Source organism: Syngnathus leptorhynchus, chromosome 1 (assembly GCF_054491065.1).
Source record: "Syngnathus leptorhynchus isolate UIUO chromosome 1, UIUO_Slep, whole genome shotgun sequence".
NCBI lineage: Eukaryota > Metazoa > Chordata > Actinopteri > Syngnathiformes > Syngnathidae > Syngnathus > Syngnathus leptorhynchus.
Window position 1 is genome coordinate 22,741,814 of NC_141195.1, and position 27,432 is coordinate 22,769,245.

The 27,432-nt window shown below is 44.8% G+C and overlaps 4 protein-coding genes across 6 annotated transcripts; 2 read left to right on the plus strand and 2 right to left on the minus strand.

The window, feature by feature from the left end:
* Positions 1–18: 18 nt before the first annotated feature.
* sumo1 (small ubiquitin like modifier 1) lies at positions 19–1,649 on the minus strand. Its single transcript, XM_085912970.1, has 5 exons — positions 1,472–1,649; positions 1,080–1,154; positions 879–956; positions 701–772; positions 19–617 (listed from the first exon to the last, which is right to left on the minus strand). Exons 1-5 carry the CDS (start codon positions 1,481–1,483, stop codon positions 549–551), a joined length of 306 nt encoding a protein of 101 aa, XP_085769096.1. The 5' UTR covers positions 1,484–1,649; the 3' UTR covers positions 19–548.
* A 516-nt stretch (positions 1,650–2,165) lies between these two features.
* Positions 2,166–9,351, plus strand: map3k2 (mitogen-activated protein kinase kinase kinase 2). Of its 2 annotated transcripts, none has more exons than XR_015067333.1 (17): positions 2,166–2,504; positions 3,485–3,558; positions 3,655–3,773; positions 4,032–4,072; positions 4,151–4,250; positions 4,331–4,444; positions 4,527–4,623; positions 4,707–4,837; positions 4,928–5,007; positions 5,080–5,144; positions 5,781–5,873; positions 5,949–6,185; positions 6,293–6,405; positions 6,495–6,666; positions 6,753–6,882; positions 7,001–7,178; positions 7,290–7,438. XR_015067333.1 is itself a non-coding variant. In XM_085921340.1 (17 exons), the coding sequence occupies exons 2-17, from the start codon at positions 3,555–3,557 to the stop codon at positions 7,507–7,509; spliced, it is 1,890 nt and encodes a 629-aa protein (XP_085777466.1). In that variant the 5' UTR covers positions 2,166–2,504; positions 3,485–3,554; the 3' UTR covers positions 7,510–9,351. The 2 variants fall into 2 exon arrangements, 1 of the variants encoding a protein (XP_085777466.1); XM_085921340.1 differs by having other exon boundaries at positions 6,293–6,441; positions 6,535–6,666; positions 7,290–9,351.
* A 352-nt stretch (positions 9,352–9,703) lies between these two features.
* LOC147062750 (alpha-tectorin-like) lies at positions 9,704–13,526 on the minus strand. Its single transcript, XM_085919624.1, has 15 exons — positions 13,495–13,526; positions 13,175–13,396; positions 13,019–13,096; positions 12,854–12,947; positions 12,659–12,788; positions 12,333–12,576; positions 12,012–12,265; positions 11,820–11,879; positions 11,540–11,742; positions 11,295–11,429; positions 11,045–11,232; positions 10,699–10,853; positions 10,390–10,635; positions 10,162–10,315; positions 9,704–10,087 (listed from the first exon to the last, which is right to left on the minus strand). The coding sequence occupies exons 1-15, from the start codon at positions 13,513–13,515 to the stop codon at positions 9,992–9,994; spliced, it is 2,280 nt and encodes a 759-aa protein (XP_085775750.1). The 5' UTR covers positions 13,516–13,526; the 3' UTR covers positions 9,704–9,991.
* A 3,530-nt stretch (positions 13,527–17,056) lies between these two features.
* Positions 17,057–21,975, plus strand: LOC147062751 (DNA-binding protein SATB2-like). Of its 2 annotated transcripts, none has more exons than XM_085915087.1 (11): positions 17,057–17,182; positions 17,685–17,858; positions 17,951–18,133; positions 18,877–19,003; positions 19,071–19,194; positions 19,351–19,453; positions 19,962–20,338; positions 20,399–20,584; positions 20,649–20,786; positions 20,866–21,042; positions 21,368–21,975. In XM_085915087.1, the coding sequence occupies exons 1-11, from the start codon at positions 17,170–17,172 to the stop codon at positions 21,896–21,898; spliced, it is 2,133 nt and encodes a 710-aa protein (XP_085771213.1). In that variant the 5' UTR covers positions 17,057–17,169; the 3' UTR covers positions 21,899–21,975. The 2 variants fall into 2 exon arrangements, with proteins under 2 accessions (XP_085771213.1, XP_085771221.1); XM_085915095.1 differs by having other exon boundaries at positions 17,954–18,133.
* The last annotated feature ends 5,457 nt before the right edge of the window (positions 21,976–27,432 follow it).

The window sequence follows — 27,432 nt, forward strand, 5'->3', positions numbered from 1 at the left end:
TATGAGCAGGAGACCACACAGGAGATAATCATGGCTTTATCAAACACCAAACCCAACACATGTACAAGCACATATTTTTATATATAAAAAAAAAAAACAACAGTATTGCAATTGTATCAATACCAAAACCCCCTAAATTCATTGAACCAGAAACGGTGAGAAATGTAGACAAACTAACGCATGACTTTTCTCATAACAAACAGTGGGACTTTAAAATTCTGTACAAGGGAAATGCAATGCTCAAAATGAAAGTACATTTCAAAAAAAAAAAAAAGGTATGTCACTTGATGACATGCTGCAATGTTTACATCCTGGTGCTGTTGCTGTGTATGCGACATGATGCATCCTTGAGGGACATAAAAACCACAAAGACAAACTTGCGGCATGACACGACAGCTCATCTGTAACAGCCCCGATTCCTATTCCCGATGCATGGAAGCCCAGATAGTATTGATCCAGATGGTTTGAAAGTGAAGTGAAAATGCATTCATCAAAAAAAACAAAAAAACAACAACTAAATACAAAATAAAAAAAATACAAATAGAGGTTTAATGATTCCAAAGTCCGCCTGTCTGTTCTTGATATACCTCAATGACGTCCTCATCTTCCATGCCCAACTGTCAGGAGAAGATTATGCATTTCAGTAAGATGCAAACAAATAAAGTAAAATAATCGATCAATCGGAATCTAAGTAGGCTACCTCTTTCGGAGTTTGATTATCTGCGATTCGCTGTCCTTCAAACAGAAACCTGAGTGTACTTGCTGGGACGCCCTACAACACATAAAAACATTTAGATGTTTGACAAAATTGTAAAGATACCAGTATGCAAATTGTTTTCTATTCAACTATACTTCAGTCCAAGTGTGTGCATTCAAACCTGTCTCTGGCTGTAAGAGTCCTTCAGCTTTTTCAGATGTGTTGTCATCTTCACTTTAAAATGGATTTCACTACTATCCTGTGGACCCAACAGTGACCGTGTCAAACAATATATCAACCAAAACATTTATTGCCCCCCCCACCTCCCCCAAAAAATAGTACCCCAAAATAACCCTTTGGACAAATTTCAAGAAGCTCCTACCTGACCGATCACCTTCAATTTGATGTACTCTCCATCCTTCTTGTCCCCACAGTCTTGACTCGTTGGTTTTGTCTCCTACAAAATAATAGCACTGTTAAACATCGCAAAAAAAAAAAGAACTAACACAAAGGATCGGAATGATCGGGGAATAGTAAAAAAAAAAAAAACGCCGCTGTTTCAATACAACGTTGTAATTAAAAGTTCCAATATCGGTTGTTGGGAAGCTTGAACCCGAGACTTAAGTGGGATAGTTGTTTGAAGGAGTTTGGGGCCTCTGACTAGAGCTAACAGTTAGCATAGCAAAAGAAGCCACTAAACATTGCGGTGTCTAGTTTGGCGTGACGAGCACGTGTCGGGGGCAAAGCAATAACTGCGATCTAATTTAACCTCACCGTATCCGACATGTTTTCCTCTGAGGGCGATGAAAGAAAAGCAATAATAAAATTATCGCTGGCTAGTAAACGCTGTTTGGCCCTCACATAAGCACAGCTAGCACACTAGCTTATCTCAGGCGAGATGTTGTCAATGTGAGTCACAGGAAACGGAGGAAAAAAATACATGCGGACTTTACACTTTCAAAATGAAACGCGTTTTGAGAGTCAGGCAACGGAAGAAACACATATCAATGATACACTTTCAAAATAAGAACTTTATGCTCGTCCAAGAACAAGTACTTGGAATAGTTCAGAGGTGTGTTCAGGCACGATCCTTATGTTTATGAAGCTGGAGGTCATTTTAAAACACCAAAAGTAAATTGAGCTGCAATTTAACGCAATTGATATGAATTTTGTTGTAATGTGGGGGGAGATTTTTTGTCATTATAGAAACTAACAAACTGTTCCAAATTTGCATGGGTGTAAGTTGCATTTAGTGTATGAACTAACTTATTTTCATAATTCTCAAGCTTTGTTTGTGTTTTGGTACTTTCTTCCATAAAGGTCGAAGGTTATGAAATATCAAGTATGCTTCATTACGAAACGTGGATTTCTTGTGTTCGGCTGAAAAAAATAAAAGTTATCCCACCATATGATATTGCGTTAGACGTTTATTTTGTCAGTAAATAAAGCGACTTCCGGTACTCATGATCAACAATCAAGCTATTGATGCTGTAAGGCCACAGCAGCAAGCAAAAGCTAGCGTAGTCAACCAACACGGCGGAAAGTAGCATAAAATCGCAGCTATTTAGAAACTTCGCTTTTTTTTTTAATTAAACAATTTTTACACTCAAACATCTCAATGCTGCATTCTACGTTGGGTAAAACGGGGTTAAAGTGACAGCCCGAGGGCCTCGTCGTCGTTTCCCAAGCAGCTTTCGAGCGAACTTGTCTGCTCGGTGCCAAACTTCGGCTCGCGGCGGCTCTCCGCGGGGCTCGGGGCGCGAGGCTCCGGCCCTGTGGATGAGGGGGTAAATTCCGCTCCATCCAGGTAAGGTATCTAAAATACGAGCACAACGTCGGAAGGTTAATTCAACCGCGTTTCTTGACGCGATACGCGTCGAATAGCTTCACGATTGGTGCAAGCTTGAGCATTAGCGTAGCTTGGCAACTTGATTGGCCTGACAGCTAGCCGAAGTGGCTGCTAAGCCTTCTTGTCAGTTCCAAGTTTGCCGTCGTATGTGGTGGCATGCCACGGCCGTCAAAGTACAGCCGATTTGTTTTGGAATTAATTTACTTGCGAAATTGACGTGAAATGTTTGCTTGCCGGGGCTCATCGAGCCGCGCTAGGTGATAGCGTGGAAGCTAATTTTCTGCCGAGCAGGCCATAATCACGGCTGCAAGCAATGTTTGTAACTTGTCACAAGTCGTGTGCTGTACAGTTTCAAAAGCTTTATTGGGAAAAGTTGTATTTTTTTTGTGTATTGGTAAAGTATCGTGGCCTAGCACCAAACCAAAATGTCATCAACAGTGCAGGTCAGTTTTGTACTCTGTCATCCAATGTTGCTCTACGTCGATGTTGTAAATGGCTGGTCAACGACACTCAATTTATAAATGAATAATAAAATACTATGTATTAAGGGAAATCGGATACATTTCCTTAGTTGTGACATCTGCTGGTTGGTGTAGATCACGTTAGCATAGATGCGGGCTGGCTCATGCATTCAATTGATACATTAAAAGAATAATAAAACCTTGAATTAAAATCACACCAAAAGATTGCAGAGGTTGCATTTGTGACCGAATCTAAACGTAGACAGGGAAGGGCAGCTGTGGAGCTTCTTGAGACAGGGGAAAAAAAGACTCAATAAAGATTAAAAACAAATAAAAAATCATCGGATAAGGGAGGTGAAATTGGATCATATCATGATACAACCCTGATGATAAGTCACAGAACACTTTTTGGGAGTCAACAGCTCCACGAAGCAGTAAATACTCCAGCATTTTGTTTATTTTCAACTTGTCTTACAGGAGGAAGAAATCCCTTTGATGGGAGAATCCTCTTTCCTGGTCTCTTGGGGTCAAAAGTTGTGCCGTTACGATGGGTATGTATTTTATGATATACATTTTATGCAGTGTCACTGTTATGCTTTGATTTGTTATCATGTTTTTGTGTTGTTCTTTTACACTTATGTGAGCAGATGAGCAGGAGGCACTGCAGTCAATCATGCAGGACCTGGCAGAACTCCACCGCTCCAGCCGTCCTGCTGGGTTCCTGTCGGACCTATGCAAGCCCAAAGCCTCCTCGCCTAAGAATCTGGTAAGAAACCAGCCATGTGCTCACTATCTTGGATCTTGAATTTATTTACTGCTATTTCCTAGAGCAGCGGACCCTGAGAGATTTGTAGGCCGGCAACAGGGAATTTAATTAGAACATTTATTTCTTCACCACTTTTACTGCATCTTTATTTCTGCCATGTGAAATGTCACAAAAGTCGGGGTCACACTGCCCTAGAACTATGCTTGAAATGCATAAAAAGCAGCTTTTCATTTCTCTCCTTCTCGATTTTTGGAACAGAACGACGTGAGGGTGAAGTTCGAGTTCAAAGGAGAGAAGAGGTGAAGCTCGAGCTGGCTTTGTGTTCCTCTTGGACTGGCCAAGACCTTCACCTTGACCTCTCCTCTTGGTCTGTGTAGGATTTTGCAATTCTCTCGCCCCGTCAAGCTGGACGACCTGAGGGAAAAAGCCAAGGTGGCTTTCGGTCAGGCCATGGACCTTCACTACAGCAACAACGAGGTAAGACGAACAATCGAACGAGTCGGTCTGCGGCGGTTCGCTCGGCTCTCGTGGCTTATTTGGCTCCTTGACTCGCGCAGCTGGTGATTCCGCTCAGCGTTCAGGACGACCTGGACAAGGCGGTGGAGCTGCTTGATCGAAGCGTTCACATGAAGAGTCTGAAGATCCTCTTGGTGGTTCTGAGCTCCTCGCAGGTTACTTGGCTCAGCTCCGTTGTGGACGTTGCCGCTCTTCTTGTTCACTTATTTGTTTTTATTCCTGGCTTTCCTTTTTCAGAACTCTTCCTGCAACATGGGCCTTCTTCCTTCCTGCGAGGAATTGGACAACACAGGATTCAGAGTCGCAGACAAGAAGAGTATGTTGGCATCGTCAGGTGAAACATCATTCAGTTCTTTGCTACTCTCCCATCTCCTTCACTTTGGCACGACAGTTTTTTTGTGGTTTTTTTTTTTTTAGGGTCTCATTCGACGGACCGCAGCTCTCCTCCACCCGGATACATTCCCGACGCACTCCAGCAAGTGGCAAGGAACGGCTCCTTCACGAGCATCAACAGCGAGGGAGAGTTCATTCCGGAAAGCATGGACCAGGTGCGCCTCCTCACTCCAAAACGTGCACGGCTACACCACACACAGCAAGTATGAGTTGTTGTTTTTTTGTTTTTGTTTTTTCCTCTTCAGATGCTGGACCCACTTAGCATGAGCAGTCCGGAGAACTCTGCGTCTGGAAGTTGTCCTTCTTTGGACAGCCCGTTAGACAGGTAGAGACACTTCTCTTTTCAACAATGAGTGCCAATGGGAACCCGTTCTTGACTCGCTTATCCCTTGAACAGCGAATACCCAAAGTCGAGGATGCCGAGAGCACAGAGTTACCCCGACAACCATCAGGATTTTCCAGGTGGGAAATTTCAACAAACCCAAATGATGACATGACAAGAAATGCACTGATACCCGACTAACTTGCCCACGAGACAATACTTAATTGCCTGACTATTTTTTTAAATTGCTAACTAGTTTACATAAGAAGCAGGTATGAATCTTCAAATGCTAAAAACAGAGCAAATTAAATTGATTATGGTCACTTTGATGCTTTTGAAGAATTTTCATTTTTTTTTTTTCAGTTTCCAAGAAATTTATGGAGTCAATTGGATTTAGTATTTAAACATTAATTCCTCTTTCTCACGCTCTTCACATTTTGACATGACGAGACCGAGATTGATCAAGAGTTGAGGCTTTAAACAGGATGTTCTCGTGAGGAAGTGGCCGCTGAGCTCAGAGTGTTGCGTGCCGCTTACAAGAAGCAAAGGAAGACACGTCGCGAATCATATCGAGCGCTCGCTCGTTGCTCATAGTCTTATCTCTCGACTTCCACTCGGGCTGTCCTGATGCAATCGCGCTCGGAAATCTCGAAACATCAGCCGGCCATCGGGACTCGGGTGCATTCAAAAAAAAAAAAAAAAAGCCATCTCCCCTCCAGACATTTTGTAACTAAGTAGTTGAAATTGTTGTCACCGATGCGTCCCTTCTTCTCCAGAGTACGACATCCCCGTCTTTGACAAGTCGGGAAAAGGAGGCACGTACCCGCGGCGATACGGCGTTCCCTTCGGCCTGCAAGATTACAGCGACGGTTGGCATTCGTTCACTTCCGGTTTTTTCCGGCTGACCGGCGCACGACGACACACTTCCTCTTTCTGATCATCAGGGAGGAAGACCTTCCCTCGCGCTCGGCGAACTCAGGCGCAAGGTCTGCGCTCGCCGGTCAGCATCAGTCCCACCGAGCAGTCTCCGAGCACCAGCAGCGGCAGCAGCGTGTTCACCCCCGACCTGGAAGACGGCGCCGGACCCGCCAGGCGGCCGCGAAGGGGAAGCGACATCGAGGCCAACCAGTCCGCCGGGACCCCCGGCCTGTCGGTCATGGACATCAGCCCGCCTAGTCGCTGTGAGTTCTCGCATCCCATAACATTCCCGTGGCAGCAATACGACTCGTTGAAAAAGTTTGTCACGAAAGAAGTGTCCAATGAGTCATCGTAGCGCCTTTGCGTTCAGCTCCGCGCGCGCCCACCAACTGGCGACTGGGGAAGCTCCTCGGCCAGGGCGCCTTCGGACGGGTCTTTCTTTGCTACGACGCCGACACCGGACGGGAACTGGCCGTCAAACAGGTCCAGTTTGATCCGGAGAGTCCAGAGACCAGCAAGGTCAGAACTGTGGTGCCACCATATTTTTTTTTTTTTTTTGCTCTTCTCTCCAGAGCAGGAATGCTTTTATTGTTCTCATCTGGTCTGGAGCAGGAGGTGAGCGCGTTGGAGTGCGAAATCCAGCTGTTGAAAAACCTTTGCCACGAGCGCATTGTGCAGTACTACGGTTGTCTGCGAGACTCCCTGGAGCGGACGCTCTCCATCTTCATGGAGTATATGCCCGGAGTGAGTGCTTTAATTTCTCCCAACGCCGCGCTCGGCTATGGACGTCGTGCTGATGATGACCCCCCCACTTCCCGCTGTGTCCACAGGGCTCCATAAAGGACCAAGTCAAGTCGTACGGCGCACTGACGGAGAACGTGACGCGTCGCTACACCAGGCAGATCCTCGAGGGGGTTTCCTACCTGCACAGCAACATGATTGTCCACAGGGATATCAAAGGTAGACATTTCAGGAAAAAAAAATAATATCCAGCTTGCATCAACAAATGGAAATTGGACTGGCTATTGCTAATGAATTAAGAGACGGAAGAAAGTTTCAAAGCTGCGGTCGTCTTCAGGGGCCAACATCCTCCGAGATTCGGTCGGAAACGTGAAGCTGGGTGACTTTGGGGCCAGTCGGAGGCTGCAGACTATTTGCCTATCAGGAACGGGAATCAAGTCGGTGACCGGCACGCCGTACTGGATGAGCCCGGAAGTCATCAGTGGCGAGGGCTACGGCAGGAAGGCTGACATCTGGTAGGACCGCGTTTTCTATTAAAAAAAAAAAATCACTCGTTCGGGCTTTTTTTTTTTGGGGGGGGATCCGATAGTGCTTACGGCTATCCCGTGTCGTTCTTCTTCTGTCAGGAGTGTCGGCTGCACGGTTGTCGAGATGTTGACTCAGCGACCCCCCTGGGCGGAGTTTGAGGCCATGGCGGCCATCTTTAAGATTGCCACTCAGCCCACCAATCCCGTCTTACCCGCCCACGTGTCGGACCACTGCAGAGAATTCCTCAAACGTATCTTTGTAGAGACCAAGCAGCGTCCGTGCGCAGATGAGCTGCTAAGGCACATCTTCGTACATTAAGGTCCCCGCCCCGCCTGCTTCCTCGCTCGGACCGCGGAAGAAGGTCAGGCGCTTTGTATAAAATTGCAGAATCAAATCAAATGTATTTATATAGCTCTTAATGGCAGAAAGGAGTCTTCTGTTTTTTCGCACCTTAATTTCTCAAGAGGGGATGTGAGTCAAGTCCCTTTTCTTGTGACGATCCAAACTCTTGGGAAACATCTCCGTTTTTTTTTTTAATGCTAACGTTGTGCTGCGGGATGGCGTCTACGTTACGAACTCGACCCCAGAATGTAGTCTCCTGCCTTCGATGACCAGGCCCTGCTGCTGCTAAAACAAAAAAAACAAAAAAACAGGCGGACGGACCACAACGTCCAATCATCTGCCTTCATCTCGCCCTCTTTGCTAGTCGCCATCTCGCTTTGTGCCTTTTTTGCGTTTCTCCACATTGCCTGGATGAGTCGTCGTGAGTCGTCCGTCATTTTTACGTTTGCTCCTGGATGAAAGCAAGTCCTGTTCAACTTTGCTGCAAGCACATCCATATCTGGCGCTTTCACTTTGAAAATGATGGGGGGGGGGGGGGCGGCCATCCTTAAAAAGACTTTGCATTTTTTTGACACATCGCCCGAATCCATCAGTAACACTCCCGTTGCCTTTTACGTTTCTTCCTGCTAGCAAACAAGAAATCACTGCAGAGCCACAACTCGTTTCAAAACCTCTTCCAATTCCCCACAGATGCAAATCTTCCATTAATCTATGTATCGACCATGCCCAGCCTTGAATTGAGTTGCAATTTTGACACTCAATGAGCCGGCTTTGCACACATTCCAGAAAACACCTCTGATTGTCTTGTCACCCGTAGTTTGACTTCTTGGAGGTCAAGATTGCCGTTAAAGACACCAGATTGACTTTTCTTTCCCCCCTTTTTCAACAGCAGCCACTTGATGGTACGAAAAGCCACTAAAAATCATTTCCCTCCATTCCTCTGAAAGCACTTAACCTGCACGCTATTGCGACATGCTCCGCTAGATGGCACTACAACACACAAACGCACAACCTTCCACATTCACTCCTGCTAAATCAGGAATGTACCCAGGATGCATATTTAACTCACTAAGGTTTTGATACTTTGTGTGTATTTGTATATATGTATTTAGAGAGAGAGAGATATAATGTGTATGTATATTATATATGTATAGATCTACATCTATAATATATATATACATATTATATGAATATATATATGAATATATATATCTACATATATATGCAGATATATGTAGAAATATGTATACACACATTGTTATTGTTTTGCATGTTTTTTGTTTTTTTTAACGTGTGTGTGTTTGCTGCAATGATTGAATGTCATTTGGGCTGGTTCACCAGAGTTGATTAACATTTCACTTGCAGTATTTGGTTCTCAAGGTTGCGATTGCGCGTGTTTGAACTACTGTCTTTACTCAATCGGGGCCTCCCAAATTGCCTGGTGCCAGCCTGCTCAGCATGGGGGGGAGTGGGGGGGGGGGAGAAACTCTGATGAGGAAAATCTTGTACAAATGTAAAAAAGTCAAATGTACCTTTTTGTTTTTCTAAAGTCTGTTTTGTGTATGTCTTGTAAAAGAAGCCATGTTTATAATTCTAATTGGTTTGTGACCAATACGCCTGTTTATATCAGATCTGTATATCAGTGGTATGTATAATTTTTTAATATATATATTTTTATTTTACATGGGAGATTTTATGCATGGTTGGTCCAGACCGATGCAGCGGTGCCGTTAAATGTTTTTGGCCAAATTCTGCAGTAATGCAACAGCTCTGTGTTTATCAATATGACGGTGACGAATAATAAAATTATTTATTTCACCTTGTGGTTGGTGTGTCCACGTCCCGAAGTTTAATAGGGATGATACTCGTTAGATTGACAACTTAATCGCGCAAACTGCAGTCAGCGCCTCATGAAATTAAATAGTAGAAAATACATGGATAGTTGATCAAGTGCCCTGACCACATATTTAACTGAAAGTAAAAGTGTTGATTTGAATCCTCATATCTCCAAAATCATCACTTTTCAGGACCGAAACCAGCTGTGTCAAAATTCAACCTTTTTTCACATGTTAACTTTTCACTCTATCTTTGCAGCTTTCTGACGTTGCCTTGCTATCCACAGAGTTTACGGTTTGGGTCGGAAGAAAACCACGTTTCAATCACCATTTCCTTTTATTACAATGAGGATTAGGAATGTCTTTATGTCAATTGAGCCATCCATTTTTTAAGTGCTAAATATTTTGTCCCTTATCTCCAAAGCCACACAGGTAATTTGTAACATCACAGGATATGGGGCCATCAAATCATGTTTAATAACTTGAAGACGGACGGACCCCTTGATCACCCGAGAATACAACATTTACTATTATTGCCAATTTCCCCTCAAGCAAGGGTTTCGATCTCTTCACGTATGACAAGATTGAGAAGTGACCAATGAAAGCAATTCTCCAGCCTGTGTCTACAGCCTCCACTCCATTGAGATCGAGTCTCCAGCAACGTTTTCATAGGTGTTCTTTAAGGCTCTGCGCCGTCGTCGTCGATTGCGGCTGCAGTCCTGCTTGGACAGGAGAAAAAAAAAAAAAATGGTTTCTCGTCTCGTATCCCGCAGAACACGTGCTGGCGACTCACCGGTTTGCACATCGGCATTGCGCACAGATTCTCACTGCAATGCAGGTAGAAACCTGAGCTCTCCACAAATCGGAACATTCGGAACGTGAAGGAGCTCTCGTTTCCCTCTCCGTTGCTATTTATCTCCACCGTGTCGTCTTTGGGGTTCGGACAGCTGTCCAGAAACGAGAAATGTCGTTGGACGAGGTGTTGGCGAACCCGGCTTAATGTGAAAGCGGCGGCGGTCACCCATCGATGATGAGGTCGTATCTGGCGGTGTCGTTGGGCATCGGGTGTTCCGTCACCCAGCAGGAATCGGTCACTAGTTTCACCAGGCTTCCATTCAGCCCGTCTGCTCTGAGCTGGATCCAAATCTGTTGGTTGAGCTCCAAGTCTATGTCGGGATCCAGCGGTTGCGTGAGTCCGCTGTCTGCAAACGTTTCCAACACCAAGGTGTAGTTCTGGTCCTGCGATATCAGTTGACGAACCACGGAGCTACGAAACGTACAAGTAGTGAGCAAGTGTTTGCGCGAACATCGGACATCACGCTACACTTACCTGCTTGTGACGTGTAAGGACAAGTCTTTGGTTTCTGGCTGCTTGTACGTACAGGTGAAGTCCACCTCCAGCATGCCGGTACGCGTGATGATGGAATCGGTCAGAAGGTGACCCAGTACGATGCTGTTTTTCAGAACCACAAAGCTGCTGTTCCTCTGTCGGGAGAAAAAAAAAAAAAAACGTTTCATCTGTAAATGCCAAGTGACTCGTTCGTCATTTTCCGTCACTCCCGGATGGATGGCTTCAGCTTCTCCAACCCGGTCGTGTCGTGACCAGGCCATTGTGATAACCCCCGACGAAGCGCCAAAACGTTCACGTCTTCTCCAACCGAGCGTTGCAGACTCACCTCGGTTTCCGTCCCACACGTGTTACTCGAATCGAAATTGAAGGTCACCAAGTGTGTCTCGTCGTCCCTTTGACCTGTGCAGTTCTCATTTTTCAGATGCAAGGTGGTGTAGTCGATGCCCTTCTCCTCCAGCAGGCAGCCGATCAACGAGATGGATCCTTTGCCCTCTTGGCAGACAGGAGGGTCACCTGAACAAAAAACAAAAAAAAAGTGTCAGCCAGTGCAGGTAAGGGAAGGAATCAACGCTTACCATAAAGATTTTTCAACTTGTACTGTGAAGCATAGATGGCTCGGCAGAGGCAGGCGTTTTTTTTCAACGGGGACTCGCCGCAGAACTCGTTGGCACCGCAATCGTGGTTCTGACAGTAGGCCTGATTGGTAGAAGCTATGGGCACACGCAGGTTTCCTTTCAAATTTCCATTTATTTATTATTTTTTGGGAACAAAATTATGAAGCTCAGTTCTTTAGTCAGATGGTAAACAACGGATTACTCACGGCAACCGACGGAAGTCCTCCAGTCTCCCAGGTCGATGTCGTACTGTTCCTTGCAGACGCGTGCGTACGTCTGGAAGAACTGGCAATCGAGATTGTCCTTTATGGGGTAATCGCTCAGCGTGGCGTTGCACGACTGCACGTGCGGCGCCACCGGCACTTTGGAGTGACAGCGGGTGAAAGGTTCCTCCTCCAGCAGGGAGCAACTACTCATGAACAAGACAGATGGGAAGATGATGAGAAAAGCAGAACAGCGTCGTTTTGGACAACGAGGGCCGCTTACCGTTGGATTCCCAATGTGCTATCCACGATTAAATTATTCGCTCGGGGCATCGTTTCACATCTGGGGGGGGGGGGGAGACAAAGAAGGGAAATATTTTAGCACTAATTGGAGCCATCCAATGGAAATGAAGAAACAAAACATGTTAGACTGTTTGGTTTGGTTGCGTCGCGATAACTTGAGGGAGGAGCCTACCCGGGTTCGCTTCGGCTATCCGCGGTGGGGGTCGCGGAATATGTGGGATCGCTTGGGTTTCCACATAAGCCCATCAGAGGCCCGCCGTCAGGCACTGTGATGTACGCAGTCGAGCCGTCAAAGAAAACGGAAATATCGACGGGCGAGATGTTTCCGCTGGAAATCTCCAAAGTCACACCAGCCTCGCTCCTGGAGAGATGCACCTGCGAGCCACTGATGGGCATGGTCTCCAGCGTTAGGATTTGGCCGTTGACCTACATTACAAAAAAAAAAATGGTTTCATCACAAATTGAAACACAGAATGAATTCGCTTCTCCTTACCTGAACTTTACCGCTCGTCTCAAAAGAAATCACAAAGTTGGATGACAACATCAGATCCAGACGCTCCAAGAAAGTCTTGATCTGACTACGGCGATCTTTGAAAGTCGCCAGCAGAGCAAAGCCGCTCCCAGTGGCCGGTTCCAGCAGCCTGTACGTGCAACGGTCTGTAATGGACGACACTTGGCCGAAGAACTGGATCACCTGGCCGCCGCTCACCGTACACACTCGGTACATGGGCTGGCACCTGCATCAGATGGAACCCGAGCCCCGAAACACATTTAGCAACTTCACAAAAGAAAGAAAACCAACCGAGACTAGTTATTTACATGTTATCGGCAGCGCAAGTCTCCTTGGATCCACAAGCGGACACTGTCGTGATTTCACCCTGAGCGCTGCACGTGCGGTCGGTGCAGTTTTCTGAGATGATCATACCTGAAGCCGGGAAGACCACCTGTCCTGCAGATTCAAAGAGATGGCTTCGTTTTCTATCCATCATTGGTGTGAACCTTTTTCAAACATACCCATTATCCTACAGCCGCTGAGGTCCAAGTACTTTGTTGCTTCTCCTTCAGCCTGGGTGAAGGTGGCGTTGAAATCGGCGGTTGACCGGACCAGCTGCGTCAAAGCCAGTGGACAACGTTAGTCTCAAAACACCTCGGCCGTCGGACGAGCTAACGCATACTTACGACATTTGCTTGCCCGTACGATATCAGCTGCACGCTTAAGGCCGTTTGGGATCCAAAGCTCAGAAACATAACAGTCATCTGGGAACATTGCGAGACAAAACCAAAAAAAATGTCATGAGCTTAACCGTGGTTAACGTTGCACATCAAATGACTCACGTTCAGTTGGCTGTCGGTGGAGAAAGTGATTTTCCAAAAGCAGGATAGGGTGCCGCTGGCGAACTGAGGCAGCGCTGCCTGGACTGATGTTTGGAGATCATCGGTGACATTCCCCGACTCGGTCGCAATGGTGAACGCATCTGCACCAGAGATTACGATGCACTCGATGAGGGCTGAACCAGACGTAAAGCACAATTGAGTGAAGTCGTTGGATTGGTGTATCTGGAAAGAGGGAAAATATCAACAAAGTCAAGGTAGTAATTAGATATATATATTTTTTTGTAGTCTGGACCACAATGTTCCACCAAACTACTACTCACGTTTAATGAACCATCATACATTTCCCCAAAAATGCTAATAGGACAACTAGCCAAATCGATAGTCTGCGTATCCGTCGGAGCCAAGTGGCTGCAGACAACTGGAGAAAAAAAAAAAAAAAGTTCTCAGTCCTCATCCAGGTTAGACTTTTTTTGGTTAATAAAATGTGAAAGTTAACTCACCTGCCAGCAGGAGAAGCAACGCGTTGGCCTTCATCACTGAAACGGCAAGCATCATAATATGCTCTGAGGAAAAGGATGCGCTTGAGGAGACCAAGTCTCGTCCGATTCCTGCTCGGCGTTTATGAGCCGTTTGCTTTTATGCACATTTGATGATGCCCCCCCCCCCCTCCAAATTACAGAGAACTGGACACATTCTCAGACTATTCCAACCTCCCAAACTGGTTTTGCAAAAATGCATAAATGAAAAAAAAAAAGGTCTCACCCATGGTGAGAAAAATGACTCTTAATTACTTAATAGACAGAAAGTGGCAAACGCTGAAGATATGGAAACACTGGGTTTCCAAAACACAATAATATTAACATATTACAGCATTTAAGATTTTTTTATTTTTTTTATTTTAACGTACTTCACATATGTGTCAAACTCAAGGCCCGGGGGCCAGATACGGCCCATCACATCATTTGATGTGGCCTGCATAGACGGATGGAAAATAAATCCAAAAATTTGGTTGCAACCACTTTGAGGTTTTTCTTGACTTTCACTTTGGCTCATTATCTTGATGTTTTTTTTTTCATAATCCCCAAGAAATAGCTGTCGTTTGTCCGAATCAGTGTAACCAATTAGAAATAAAAGCTCTTGTCTCACTTTTGGTGACAAACCCAAAGATGTCTGTCGAAAGCAAAAACATTAGGGATAGGCCCATACTTCTGAAGGCGTAAACGGAACTTAGTGAAATATTTCTATAATAAGCGCCGAAGGGTTTGGGGCACTTTGAAACAGGTTTTGACCACAAAACAGATACAAACCGCGCTTGCTTAATAACAGTGGCGGCACCGTTCTGCATTTTTAACAAAACTGCAAAAATGATAACAATGTTACTCGAGGCTGAATTTGTGAAAAAAAAAATGACAAGTGGCTGTCCGTCCCCCTCAAAAAACGTTGACGATCCAGTTTTCACCGATATCCTGTGAAGATGCTTTCTCTCAGAAGAATACTTCCCAAGCTCATCTTTTCGCGTGAAAGTCGATGATGACAATTATTAAGTGATGGGTCATTGTGACGAGGGTGTCGGGATTGGTCATCAGGCAATCTCAAGATCACGTATTGATAACCACACACACACAACATATTCTATTTGTGTTCAGTATAACAGTTGAATATTTTCTTCTTTTTGATTGTTCTGGTCGTCAGCAGGTTGAATAAATCCTCAGTGGGGTTTAGGTCTGTGGATGGACCAATTCATTTCTTGGCTCCAATGAATTTGAAGATGAAGCTGCCTAAAGTTGCATTATTCATTGCATCGATATCTTTCAAGGTGTGTATGAAAAGTGAAATAATCGGTATGATGAACCTAGAAGGAATGGGCCCGTCCCCGAAAAAACAAAAAAACAAGAAACAGGTTTTGTGTCGCCACTGGATTTTTAACGCCGAATGTAAAAGTGCAAAAAATGACACCAATGTTACCCAAGGCGGTAAATTGTGACAGATGTAGTAAGTGGTCATCTCCTGAAAAACGTTGATTATCCGGTTTAACGTACCCAACCCACCACATTTTACAGCAAATATGTTGCAAAGGTACGTTTTCGGAGGCGTGCTCTCGGAACTTGTGAGAAAATAACCCAATGATCGAATGATCACAACTTGAAAAGATGTTGCTTGGATGGTAGCCAAACTTGGACATGAATGGTGTGTTCACACATGTGCCACTGACCCATGTCACGGACGCCCACAAACGGCGGTTGAGAACAATCCAGACGAGCCTCTTAATCTTTGGGTCCAGAAGTTCCAGAAACAATTTAAAACGTGACCCCGGTCAGACCACGACGACAGAATTTGACGCTTCTTCGATATGCCCCGAGAAGCCGGCGGCATTTTTAACCTGTTGATGTGTTGTTCCAGCTTTGTTTCCTGACAAACGTTTTCTGAGGTGTTTCTAATCCCACGTGGCCAAATCCTTTTCCCGAGACTTTAAAAGCGAGGGAGTGTTGCAAACTAGAGGTTCTTTGTATGGTTAAAGCTTCAAATTAAGGTTTCAAAATAGAATTAGGATACAACCAATCAATTTTTTTTTAAATGTTACAATTATCTTCCATTTCCAATTTCCCGGACCACCTGCAAAACCGCCACGGACCACTAGAGGGCCGCGGTTTAAAGTAATCCTTTTCCCGAGACTTTAAAAGCGAGGGAGTGTTGCAAACTAGAGGTTCTTTGTATGGTTAAAGCTTCAAATTAAGGTTTCAAAATAGAATTAGGATACAATCAATCAATTATTTTTTTTAAATGTTACAATTATCTTCCATTTCCAATTTCCCGGACCACCTGCAAAACCGCCACGGACCACTAGAGGGCCGCGGTTTAGGGTTTCAAAGAAATTTCACAGTAGTGTCAGAATTTCTCTTAATAGTCTGAAAAGTTGGTCTTCCACTTCACACATGCTGTCACCTTTAATTGTAGTAAGGTTTACGTTTGTAATAGAGGTTGTAAACTAGTGTTATCCTTTATTTTTTATTGTTTATTGTGATTCTAGATCAGACTAAGTTTTATTCACAATCTATGCACAAAAGCAATAAATTCCAAACCAAATTTTTACTGCCACTGTAATCATCGCTCGGGAAATATTGCGCTCGAACCAAACAGCATTTGAACGGTGTCATTCCCCTGGTGACCGCTAGATGTCGTCATTTGACATCTTTGCGTCTTAATGAACTTGCCAAGACTATTTGAATTGTTTTCAGCAATTGTCTGGATTGATGTGGGATTGTTTTACAAGCCATATATTTTAAATGTAACTGAACACATTACAGAAGTCAGATGAACGCCCCCAATCAAGTTCAAACAGCAGGTACAAGATATTTACAAAGCTTCAATACACGTCAAAATAGCACCAACGCCTTTCCACCACAAGATGGCGTGAGAGACAAAAAGAAAGAACGCACACTGCTCCGCCGACGATTTCTAATTGCAGAAAGCAAAGGCGGGAATTCGCCGTAAGCTTTTTTTTTTTTCAAGTACTGCTTATTTACTTGATTAAAAGTTTCAAAACTAAATACTGGAATGTGCCAAAGTAAAGCAAAATTTTTACTTATAACCATTTCAAGTTTTGAGAGGGGTGCAAACAAAATAGTTTCCCTCTTTTATTAACTTGAGAAAAATAAATACTCAAAATAGAGATGGCTGAAAAATCTGCATGATGACAATATTTCTGCTTCATTAGAGCCGAATGAAGACGTTGAGGGCCACGATGCGCCCCCCTCCCTCCCACTCGAGTCGACTCGGCAGCCCTCCCGCCCGCCCAACCGCCCGCCCGCCGGCCGACCGGCCTCCTTTGCATGCTCTCAGCTGAAGCCGCAGCACTTGCCCACTTGTCACTGCTTGCGTTCACATCTCGCGGGGCGCCGCCGAGCTTGCCAAGCAAAAGTTGGCTGTCAGATCGGACGGACGAAGCGGCGCAACTTTTTCCAAATGGACGGGCTGACTTTAAGGTGGCAGGCAGCATGATGAAAAAAAGTAAGTGCTTGTTCATGCACGCGAACAAAATGTGTCATTGCACGTTTGTGTTTACCGCGTGGCTGCTAGAATTACAATTAACGCCTCTTTACAATTAGGTAATATTCATGTAGCCAAGTTTTAAAAAAATATAAATTTTTTTGGATTATTTATTATAGTATTTGTTTTCTATTTTTGGAGGGGTGCTGGGTTAAAGATTTTGTTAAATTATAAAATTGTTTATGGACACTGTGCATAATGACCTGATTAAATAATTGAAATTGATTAATTTATATTGCAATTAATTTTTTTATTGCTATAAATGAACTAATGAACATGAATTAAATAATTGAATTGATTAATTTATATTGCTATTAATTTTTTTTATTAATATAAAAATGCACGCATGCACTAATGAACAGGAATTTGCTTGTGTTGAAAAATCTGAAAATCATCTGCCTATAATAGGGAGTCATCAACATAAATGACAAACTCCTCTTTATTGACACTTGATGTTCTTCAGGTTCTTTGCCAGGTGGAGCAAGGGGACCGGAGAGCCATCACGACAGTCCAGAGGAAGGCGCTGGTGTCGGGAGCACCCCCCCGAGCGGACCCCCGCTGTGCAAGATGAACCTCGTGGAGCTCAACGACTCTCCCCAAATTCAGCTTCACAGCGACACACCGCTGAGACCAGGAGGTGAGACTGCGACGAGTCAACCCAGGCTAAACTTAACTCGACCTCATTTGTCAATTAGCAATTAGCCAAGTGTCGTTCGTAACTTTGTGTAGCAGGCGTGACCATCCCGGTCTACTGCGTCGTGGAACACGTAGACGTAGCGAGCGACGGCAGGCAGCACGCTCACCGTCACGCCGACTTTGTGCTGATCCCGAAAGATGTCCCGTTCACGCAACTGGTGGAGACGGCGCTCATGTCGTTGGGCTACTCGCAGGGCTCGGCTGTCCAGGCCCGAGGTGCGTGTATTTCCGTCATTAGTAACCTCCTCAAAGGTGTCTCCTTCTTCTCAAACATTCAAGTAGCATCCAAATGCTCATTTCCCTCATTTTAAGTTTCTTTTATTTAGGGAATATAAAAGAAAAGTATCTCACGTGGGATATTTCAAATGTTTTTGGTAATTCATGACTGAGTAGTGAATTATTAAGAGCGACAATGAATAGATTGGAGCTGTTTTCCAGCTGGGTGGCTCCACCACACCGGCGCAATGTGTGCCAGGAGGTTTACACAATAAAGGCCCATGACTCCATCTTGGATTTTGTTGTTGTTCCCGGCCGTGTCCTAAACACGGGGCGGGGTGAGGTGCCTAAGCTAAGTGCCCTCTAGGTGACCCTCCTCCGTTCGACCTTAGCCTTTTTTATTCACAATTTTTTTTGTGTGTTTGGCATCATCCCAACACTGCTCCACAATTGTAGTCGCAACCAAAATGACATGAATTCCCCCCCCCCTTTTGATTCCATTTTATTTGGCATGACTTTGTCTCATTGAAGTATTTTTAAAGCAGGCCAGGGGTTCTTTGATTTGGCTGCCTGTTGTTTATTCTGAGCCGACAAGACTCCAGCGCAAACACTCACTGACATCAAATTTGGTTTTTTCCTCTCCCAACATGAGCGTAGTCCTTCATTTGGACTTGTGGTCCAGAATGAAGGGCACAGCCAAGCTCATCATCATGTCTTTATCGGAAGGTGTGTTTGTTTTCCAGGTGTCATCAAAGTGGGCCAATGGAAGCCGATGCCCGTCCACAACCTGACGGATGCTCCAGAAGCTACGGTGGCCGACATGCTGCTGGATGTTTATCACATGGTCACGCTACGGATTCTGCTGCACAGGTACTCCAGTCCGGTCTCTGTGATCTGGAGGAAGATAAAAACATTTTTTATTTTATTTTGTTTGCAGTTTTGCTCGGCTGGAGGAGCTTCCTTCTGAACAGTGGACGCATGCCACAGTGAGGAAGGCCCTCAAAGAGATGCTCAGAGAGACCAATCACAACGCTCTGCCCGAGGAGTGTCCGCTCTCCCAGGTAGGTAGGACACACACACACACACACACACACACACACACACACACACACACACACACACACACGCACACACACACACACACACTCACTATTTGGAATATTGAAAACTCTGCACTCATGCTATATTCAACTTTCCTCAATGTTGTTTCTCCCCAGAATCTGATTTCTACCATAGTCAACAGTTCCTCCTCTGCCAACATGTCCGTGTCCAAATGCCAAGAGTTTGGACGCTGGTACAAACACTACAAACGCACTCAAGGTGACAACTTGCTTCAAATCTGCATTTTTGTGTGTGTGCGTAAACCGAAGCGTCGAGCCCTTGTGCCGGTGACGGCTCATGGTCGGACGGAACCGTCATCCCACGTGCTTCGCATTAATGTCACCCTTAATAGATATGCCATAGTCGAGGAACCAGTGCAGAACACACACAACATGCGGTGGGTACAAATTTGACACTCTGCCAAACCTCTGTCCCATTTTTATTCTCCTAATACCCCATGTGACCCTCAACCCAACACCAGCCTAACAAGAAACACATTGGCTACAGTGAGGATGAGTCATCAAAATCCACAAGAACTGAAAAGGACTTTCCACTAGTCAGATACTTGGCGGAGTAGAGCTGGAGGTGGTGCAAATGAAGATGTTGAGCTTTTTCTTCAGGTTGATCAGATTGCTGAGACTTGGAGATCAGAAGGAAGAGGCAAAATGATGTCTTTTCCGTGACTTTGAAATTAAAAACCTAAAAAGATTCTTTTGTGTTTCCACAGCGGAGGGAGATTGGGAGTCAAATACGTTGGACAAGCGTCTTCCTTCTCTTTTCCCTGACCTGGGTGCTGCCGGATGCATCCCGAGTCAGCTCATGGAGCAGCACAACTCCAGCCTGCCTCATTCCAGCAATCCTTCGCCCAGCCCCCCTTTGCACGGCGTTCTCCCGCCGCTCATGCGCCATCAACTCGCCGTGGCGCACTTCATCGGCCGACAACTGGCCGTCAACCGCCTGCTGTGCCGCCGGCCGTGCAAAGGCCCAGCGGAGCCCACGGGAGCCGAAATGTCCGCTGACATCTACCGTCGAGTTCGGAGCGAGCTCAAGAGAGCCGGCGTCTCTCAAGCTGTCTTTGCCCGGGTGGCCTTCAACCGCACACAGGTAAACCCACCCGACCCGAGTCCGACCGAAATCATCCCATAACGAGTCGTCATCGGGCAGGGCTTGCTCTCGGAGATCCTGCGCAAGGAAGAAGACCCCCGCTCGGCTTCCCAGTCACTCTTGGTCAACCTCAAGGCCATGCAGGCTTTCCTGGCTCTACCCGAAGGAGAACGAGACCGCATCTACCAGGCAGAGCGAGAGAGGAACATTCCAACAAACCAAAACAACGCTCACAGACACACGCAGGTACACGCGTGAAAAAAATTGGATCACGTGACACCACTGCTTCATTTTTACTTCCTGTCTGCAGACTAAATGCCACGCGGAAACTCCCGTTAAGACGCTTGAGAAGATCACGTCGAGGATTTACGAGGAGATCCAACAAGAGATGAAGAGGGCCAAGGTCTCCCAATGTCTGTTCGCCAAAGTCTCGGCCAACAAGAGCCAAGTGAGCGCCGCCCTTTCCGTTCCCCCGCAATTAGCATAGATGCACGACCGGCAACGAGAACAAATGTTGTCACGGTCAGGGTTGGCTGTGTGAACTCCTTCGATGGAAAGAAAGCCCGAGCCAAGAGAACCGCACGCTGTGGGAGAACCTGGGCGCCATCCGCAGGTTTTTGTCCATCCCGCAGGCCGAGCGCGACCGCGTTTATGAGGAGGAGGCCAGGCAGCAGCACGGTGGCCCGCGTATCCCCGAACATCAGGTTTGTCCAGCTATAGAGCCCAAATCATACAATTTCTTGTCTTTCTTTTCGTCTGGCAAGTCATTTAAAAAAAAAAAAAAGAGCCCCCGCTCGGCACTCCCCACAAAATATTTGCCAGGCAGTCTCCACCTCTGTATCATTCCAAAGGCAGCCCAGCCTGTAATTTTATTTTTGGACGGCGAAAGAGAGAAAGGAATTGCCATTATCTCTATTTAGGTCTGTCCAGTCTAATTGATGGCCCATGGGTTTTGGGTTTTGGGCGTGCCGCCCCACCCCAGTCTCCAAACGTGCACAATGAAGCTGTGATTTTTTTTTTTTTTGACAGGGACCACCCCTGCCACCTCTGAGAGCTCTATCGCCTCTTCACGTGCAGCCGACAGCCTCACCTCTCGTCAGCGGGTCTGAAAACGGGCCTCAGCACGAAAGGAGCCCGGGCTTCAGAGAAGCTAAAAATTCCCGAATCTCCTTGGAAGCGTTGGGGATCTTGCAGAGCTTCATCGGCGACGTGGGGCTCTACCCGGACCAGGAGGCCATCCACACATTGTCAGCCCAACTGGATCTGCCTCAGCACATTATTGTCAAGTTCTTTCAGAACCAACGCTTCAATTTCAAGCGACGCTATTCCAGGGAGTCGGGTCCCGAAGACGACGACCGGGAGCGTCCCTCAGATGTGGGACCAGAAGAGGAGTCCGTGGACTCGAGTGAAGATGGAAGAGGTTCAGCGTCTGCAACTGAGGGAGATCCAGAGACAGATCGAGAGGAGAGAGATGCTGGAAACGGGTCAGCACCAGCAATGTCGTCCTTGTCTCCGTATAGCAGCCCGGACAGCCCAAATTCTTCAGGGCAGCGGAGATGACGGCGGGAGAAAAACAGTTGTGTGATTTGAAATCCCGAGTTGTCGTTATAATTTATTGTCGCCTCAGCAACTGAGAAACTCAACGATGCAAATATAAACGTCACTATTTATTACAACATTTATATGAACGAAATAAAGATTTACGATGTTCCTCTCTTTCCCCTCAGACTTTTTTCGTAGATAGGAACCTTTAGTTTGTCGACTCGGATCGCACATTTTGTCGCACGGGGAATGAATCGTGCGCGATTGACGTGTTTGCGGAGGCTCGTGTGAAATTTGCTCTCATCTAATATTACAACTGCATCAGTGACTGTTGGCACGCTCCGTTTGGTTTTGCACACAGCTGGCTATTAGAGCCGTATGGCGCACCCATAAAGGGCCATTAGTGTGTACGTGTGTGTGTGTGTGTGTTTTGGGGTAAGGACCCAGGTGCTCTGCAGCCTGATATTACTCAGGATGCTCGGGGGCGGAGGGCCTTTGGAGGAAGGAGGCTCTCTGTGGAGCTTGCAAACACACCTGTGATCCTCTTTTCACATGCTCGACGTTTTCACTCTCTCACACGTACACAAACACACACCGACATATACATAAACCAGACAATTTCTTTTTTTTTTTTTAAATGTTATGATCTGTGCATGGAGAAATGAAATCCTCGCAGATAGCGGAATTCAAATTATATTCAAACTACTTTATGTCCGTATGATGACGTTAGGTTTATATTTCTTTGGTAGTGGCTCTAACATGATGCAGATAAATATTTGAGTAGCAAACTGAGAAATAAATCTCATTAGAGAAAGTTTATAATTTTATTCTTAATGATAGAATGTATTTTTAGAGCTTCTCCATGACTTATTGTTTCAATTTAAGGCCAAGATTTTCGTCATATAAAACATAAATAGACTTTGGCAACAAAAGATGGCCGTCGCTTCACTTCCTGCGTTTATACTATGTCCGTTCTCATACCGGAGCAAACGGGATTGAGCAGGTATACAAAATAGAAAATTGTAGAAATAATTGAAACTATTTTGTGATAAATATGTGGGCAATGCAAATAGTTTATTTTCGGTGAACACTTTTAGTTTGAGAAGTATGATTGTTGCTTGACGTTAAAGTTGTTTTTTTATGCCGAAAAAAAAAAAAAAAACTACCGGATTCAGCAGGCGCAGGCTCGACCTCTAATTGGCGTTAGTACGACAGCGTCGGACTGTCAAGAGGTTTTTTTTTTCCACTAAAAATCTTGATTTTCGATATCTAATTAAAGAAGTATGTGAATATTGAAGGACTAAAAAATGAAATGGACGAATTTTGTTTCTCTTTCTTCGTAGTTTATAATAAGCAATTTTTACTCAAGTATATATATAATTTGATATATAAATATAAATATTATGATGATACTGATGATGCTTTGAACTTGATTTGAGCACTTTTTGCTGTTGGCGTAAAGCAAAGAGAAAAATAAGTTTTTTTCTTTTCAATATTTAATGTATTGTTTTCTTGCAGTATTAATTTGATGTGTTGTGTGTTGGTAAACCTGAGCGGTTTTAGAGACAATAACTACAACTGTCATTTACCGACATTTTGCTAAATGCACTAAAGTTTATTCTTCTTTGTGGACTGATTCTCAGGCCGTTTTTTTTTTTCCTCCTGGAGAAACTTCTTGATTCTAAAGCGAGCCTCGGTTAACCCGAGCGGCAAGCTCGCAACAAACTACCATTCCAAGGACCATTACATGATGCCATCACTTGTTCCTATCAAGGTCAAGGTAGGATTTGAATTTTTCTTTGCTTCTTTAGGATTGACTGAACCTTGGAAACGACCCATACTCAAGCCAACACATCTTACCGTTAGGCGTTTGGGATATTGTCGGGCTATATTGTTCTTTTATTGCTTTGTATATCTTGTTGTTATTGATTTTGTACCTCAATTTAAGGTATCTATAAATTTCAAAGGGAGAATTTTAAGGTGCATATGCAAATTGATGCTGCCATTTTTTTCTGGCGGGGTCAAGTGTCATCTTGCCAATTGTTTTGTTAAGCTTAGAACAAGAATCGATTTGTAGCGTTCCGATGTTGTTGATTCACGAGCACTTTTAAATGGGACAGTTGCTCTTAAATGAATGCCTCCCTGAGCTTTGACCTCACTTGATGCTCAATGAGCTGTTGAGGCGCTCGCCGATTATGTAAGGCGCCACGCTCGCTGAATAATGACGAGCGTACCTAACGTATGAGTTAACATTTTGGATTTGAATTGAATGGATGGACATAGAGGTCATCATCGGTGCATGCCAACTTGTCTCGGGCGCCTGATGCGCTCGCTTTCTGCACCAGCTGCACGCTCGGCTGTAGGAAGCGCCACCAGGTGTTTGAGATTTCACGCCGCCTTCCCTCCTCGGCTGGTTCCCTTACGCAGCCTGCTCAAGGGACAATTTACAATGGCATCAAAGACAGCCGGCCTGCTAGCATTCTCTGGCTAGGAATGGTTAGCATTAGCAAGTACAAAATTTGCATTGCGTCCTAGTTGTCCTGGCTGCATTTGGGACGTGTGGGGTCAACATTGAAAACTAGTTTTAATAGAAAATAAAAATTGAAACGAAAAAAACAATAACATAAATAAATTAATAAATAAATAAATATTCAAATTATTTAAATTATCAATTTATTTATTTATTTATTAAATAGATAGATATATAGATGGATAGATGGATAGATAGATAGATAGATAGATAGATAGATAGATAGATAGATAGATAAAATAAAAACTAATATATTAACCGCAATGTCATAAATTATCACCAGCAGCTATAAAATGGAGTCAAAAATTTAAATGTCAGCTTGTGTGACCTTAAAAAAAGTCAGTTTGGCTTCCCAGCAAGCAGTGCTCCCATTTTTACTCGCGGTTGCAAAATTGCGATAAAAAGTTCAGGTCTGACAATGTCCCAGCACAGGTTTTGTGCGACCTGATTGTGTTCGCATTTTTGTTGGATGGAGCGAGGGCCTCAAGGCCGCACGTGGCATTACCTGAGCCTGTTGCAAAGCTTAGAGCAACTTCACTTTTTCTTCCCCTCAGCCTTGTTGAAGGGAGCAGTCTCGCGTTGGGCGGGACTCGAGCCTCCTCTGCCGACACGGGCCCTAATTTCATTAATTATAAAGCAATATGCTGCTGCCGGGCCGAGACCTTCGGAGAGGGCTTTACCCAGCGCTGGCATCTGTTCCGTACAAACGGCGAGGGAGCGGGAGAAGGAGAGAACAAGGACATGGCGCCTCTCGCCGAGGCTGCGGAGTGGCATATCCCGCATGTTGTCGCGAGAAATGTCATTTTTGAAAAAGATACATTTCTGACTGTGGAACAAAAGCAAAGCCTGATGTCATTTCATTGTTGTCGCTGATAGTTGCAACTTTGTGCTTTTTGCCGCTCAGAATTGTTCTCCCACACTTGGCACACATTTTTTTGTTATTTACTTCCCCTGGTGGAAATGAACAAGATGCGGAGGTTTCCAAATCGAAAAGCAAAGCTGTTGTTTCATGTCCGCCAGAGCCCAACACTCAATCGCATCTCCACACGAGCCAAGTGCAAAAGCATGTAAGCTAAGTGGAAGCTGTTTATGAACTCATTGTTCATAAATTAGACCCCCCCCCCCCCCCACACACACACACACACGGGTTTTGCTTAGGTGCGATAATAGAAATAGAACGATGATGAATACCAACGAGCATTTGGTTGTTGTTTTGTTCAAAAATCACTCAAAAATGACCTCAACACAACCTTTCCTTTCTTCCTTATACATCTCATCTGTTTCTCGTGACCTTCTCTATAATTATTGATTGTCAATTATTATTCAAACCCGTTACTTTTTTTCCTACCCCAATGAGCGGCGTAAAAAAAAACCCCCCAAAAAAAAAAACTGTGGTTTAGTCGCTTCATATATCACCCAGCGGCTGTAATGTGATTTTCAGCTCTAATTAGATTTAAGGCACTTAGTGTGTTATAATGATGTTTGTCTCGCCGAGCAACAGACGCCGTCCATCAGCCCAATTAAATATTAAACTGGCCTACCGCTGCTTCGTGCGTGTAGATGTGTGCACACACAAACATTAATGCTCACATACAGTATGTGACCTACATTCTTGTACACAAAGTGTCAAGAGAGGTGACAAACATGCACGTGTGTGGGGGGGGGGGAAGAGCAGCTATGCCGGTGCACTGAGCCATGCATCTAATGCAAAATGAGTGTTAGCTTCCTGCCAAATAATGCATGACGGACGCCACATCCCACGACGACGACAGGCAGCGGAACTCTGCGTGTCAAGCCCGCAATTGTTGTCACTCTCCCCGATGAAGGATATTTTTTATTCCAGATGTCACACGGAGATGCTAAAAAAGTGCAGATGACTCCAAGGCCTCATTGTTGCAAAGTGAAACAAGTGACTGGCCGGACAGTATATATTTTTTTTCTTTTATACTATACAACTTTTATTTCTGGTAACGTCACCCGCACTTGAGAACTGGATGTCAATTGGCCGCCGCTGTCCGGCGATTCAAAGAGACGTTCAACACGGTCGCCTCTGACTACACTCTCCCCGCATTCCCAGACTTGAGGATGTGCTCTTGTTTCTTTAGCCACTTCCAATGAGTAAGATGAAGAACCCCTCCCTCCTTGCAAACGTCTGTGAGAAAAAACAGACAAATAGACTTGAGGCAAAGAAGAGTGGAGAAAAGACCGCAGTCATGTCTCAGCCGAGCTCACCACGCCTCGGCCGCGTGTTGATCCAAACCTGTTATTTCTGGCACTGGACGTTCTCAAAGAGATCAGCGTCTTCTGAGAGAGGAATGCGGCAGCTTTAAATAGATCAAATATAAGCAGTGACGATGGGGAATTACAGAGCTTCTTTTTTTTTTTTTCATCAACAGAGACTGTCTGACCGAGGTCAAAGGTTGGATTTCTCAGTGAGACACACAAAGCCGAGACAGAATGTCTTTTTCAGCAATCCATCCTTTCGCTCATCTGCGCTGGAGACAGAATTTGAGCGATCGACTTGGATCGGTCGCCAGTCGATTGCGGGGCACAAAGTGTTCACCCAACAAGCAAGCGTTCATAGTTCGAGAAAAAACATGCACAATGGGGTTTTTTGAAAACTGAAGGTGGGCATAATGGACTGGGTGGGCCGTGACACTCCAGCGTGTACTATGGGCAGCCCAAAGTCAGCCTGTTGAAAATGCATGGAAGCCAAGTCTTTATTGCCAGTCTCCCTTCCCCTTTCTTGTGAAATTCTGGACACAAAAAGAGGGAATAAAATGTATTTATGTATTCATTTTTATTTATTTATTTATTTATTTATTTATTTATTTATTTATTTATTTATTTATTTATTTGTTTGTTTGTTTGTTTGTTTATTTATTATGTGATTTTTTTTTATTTATTATTACTTATTTGCTAGCTATGAGACACAATCAGTTATGAATTATTATTTTTTTTAACCTTTGGTGTAAAAATGGCCATAGAATAGAGTGGCATTGCAGTCTAACTGAGGCAAGGC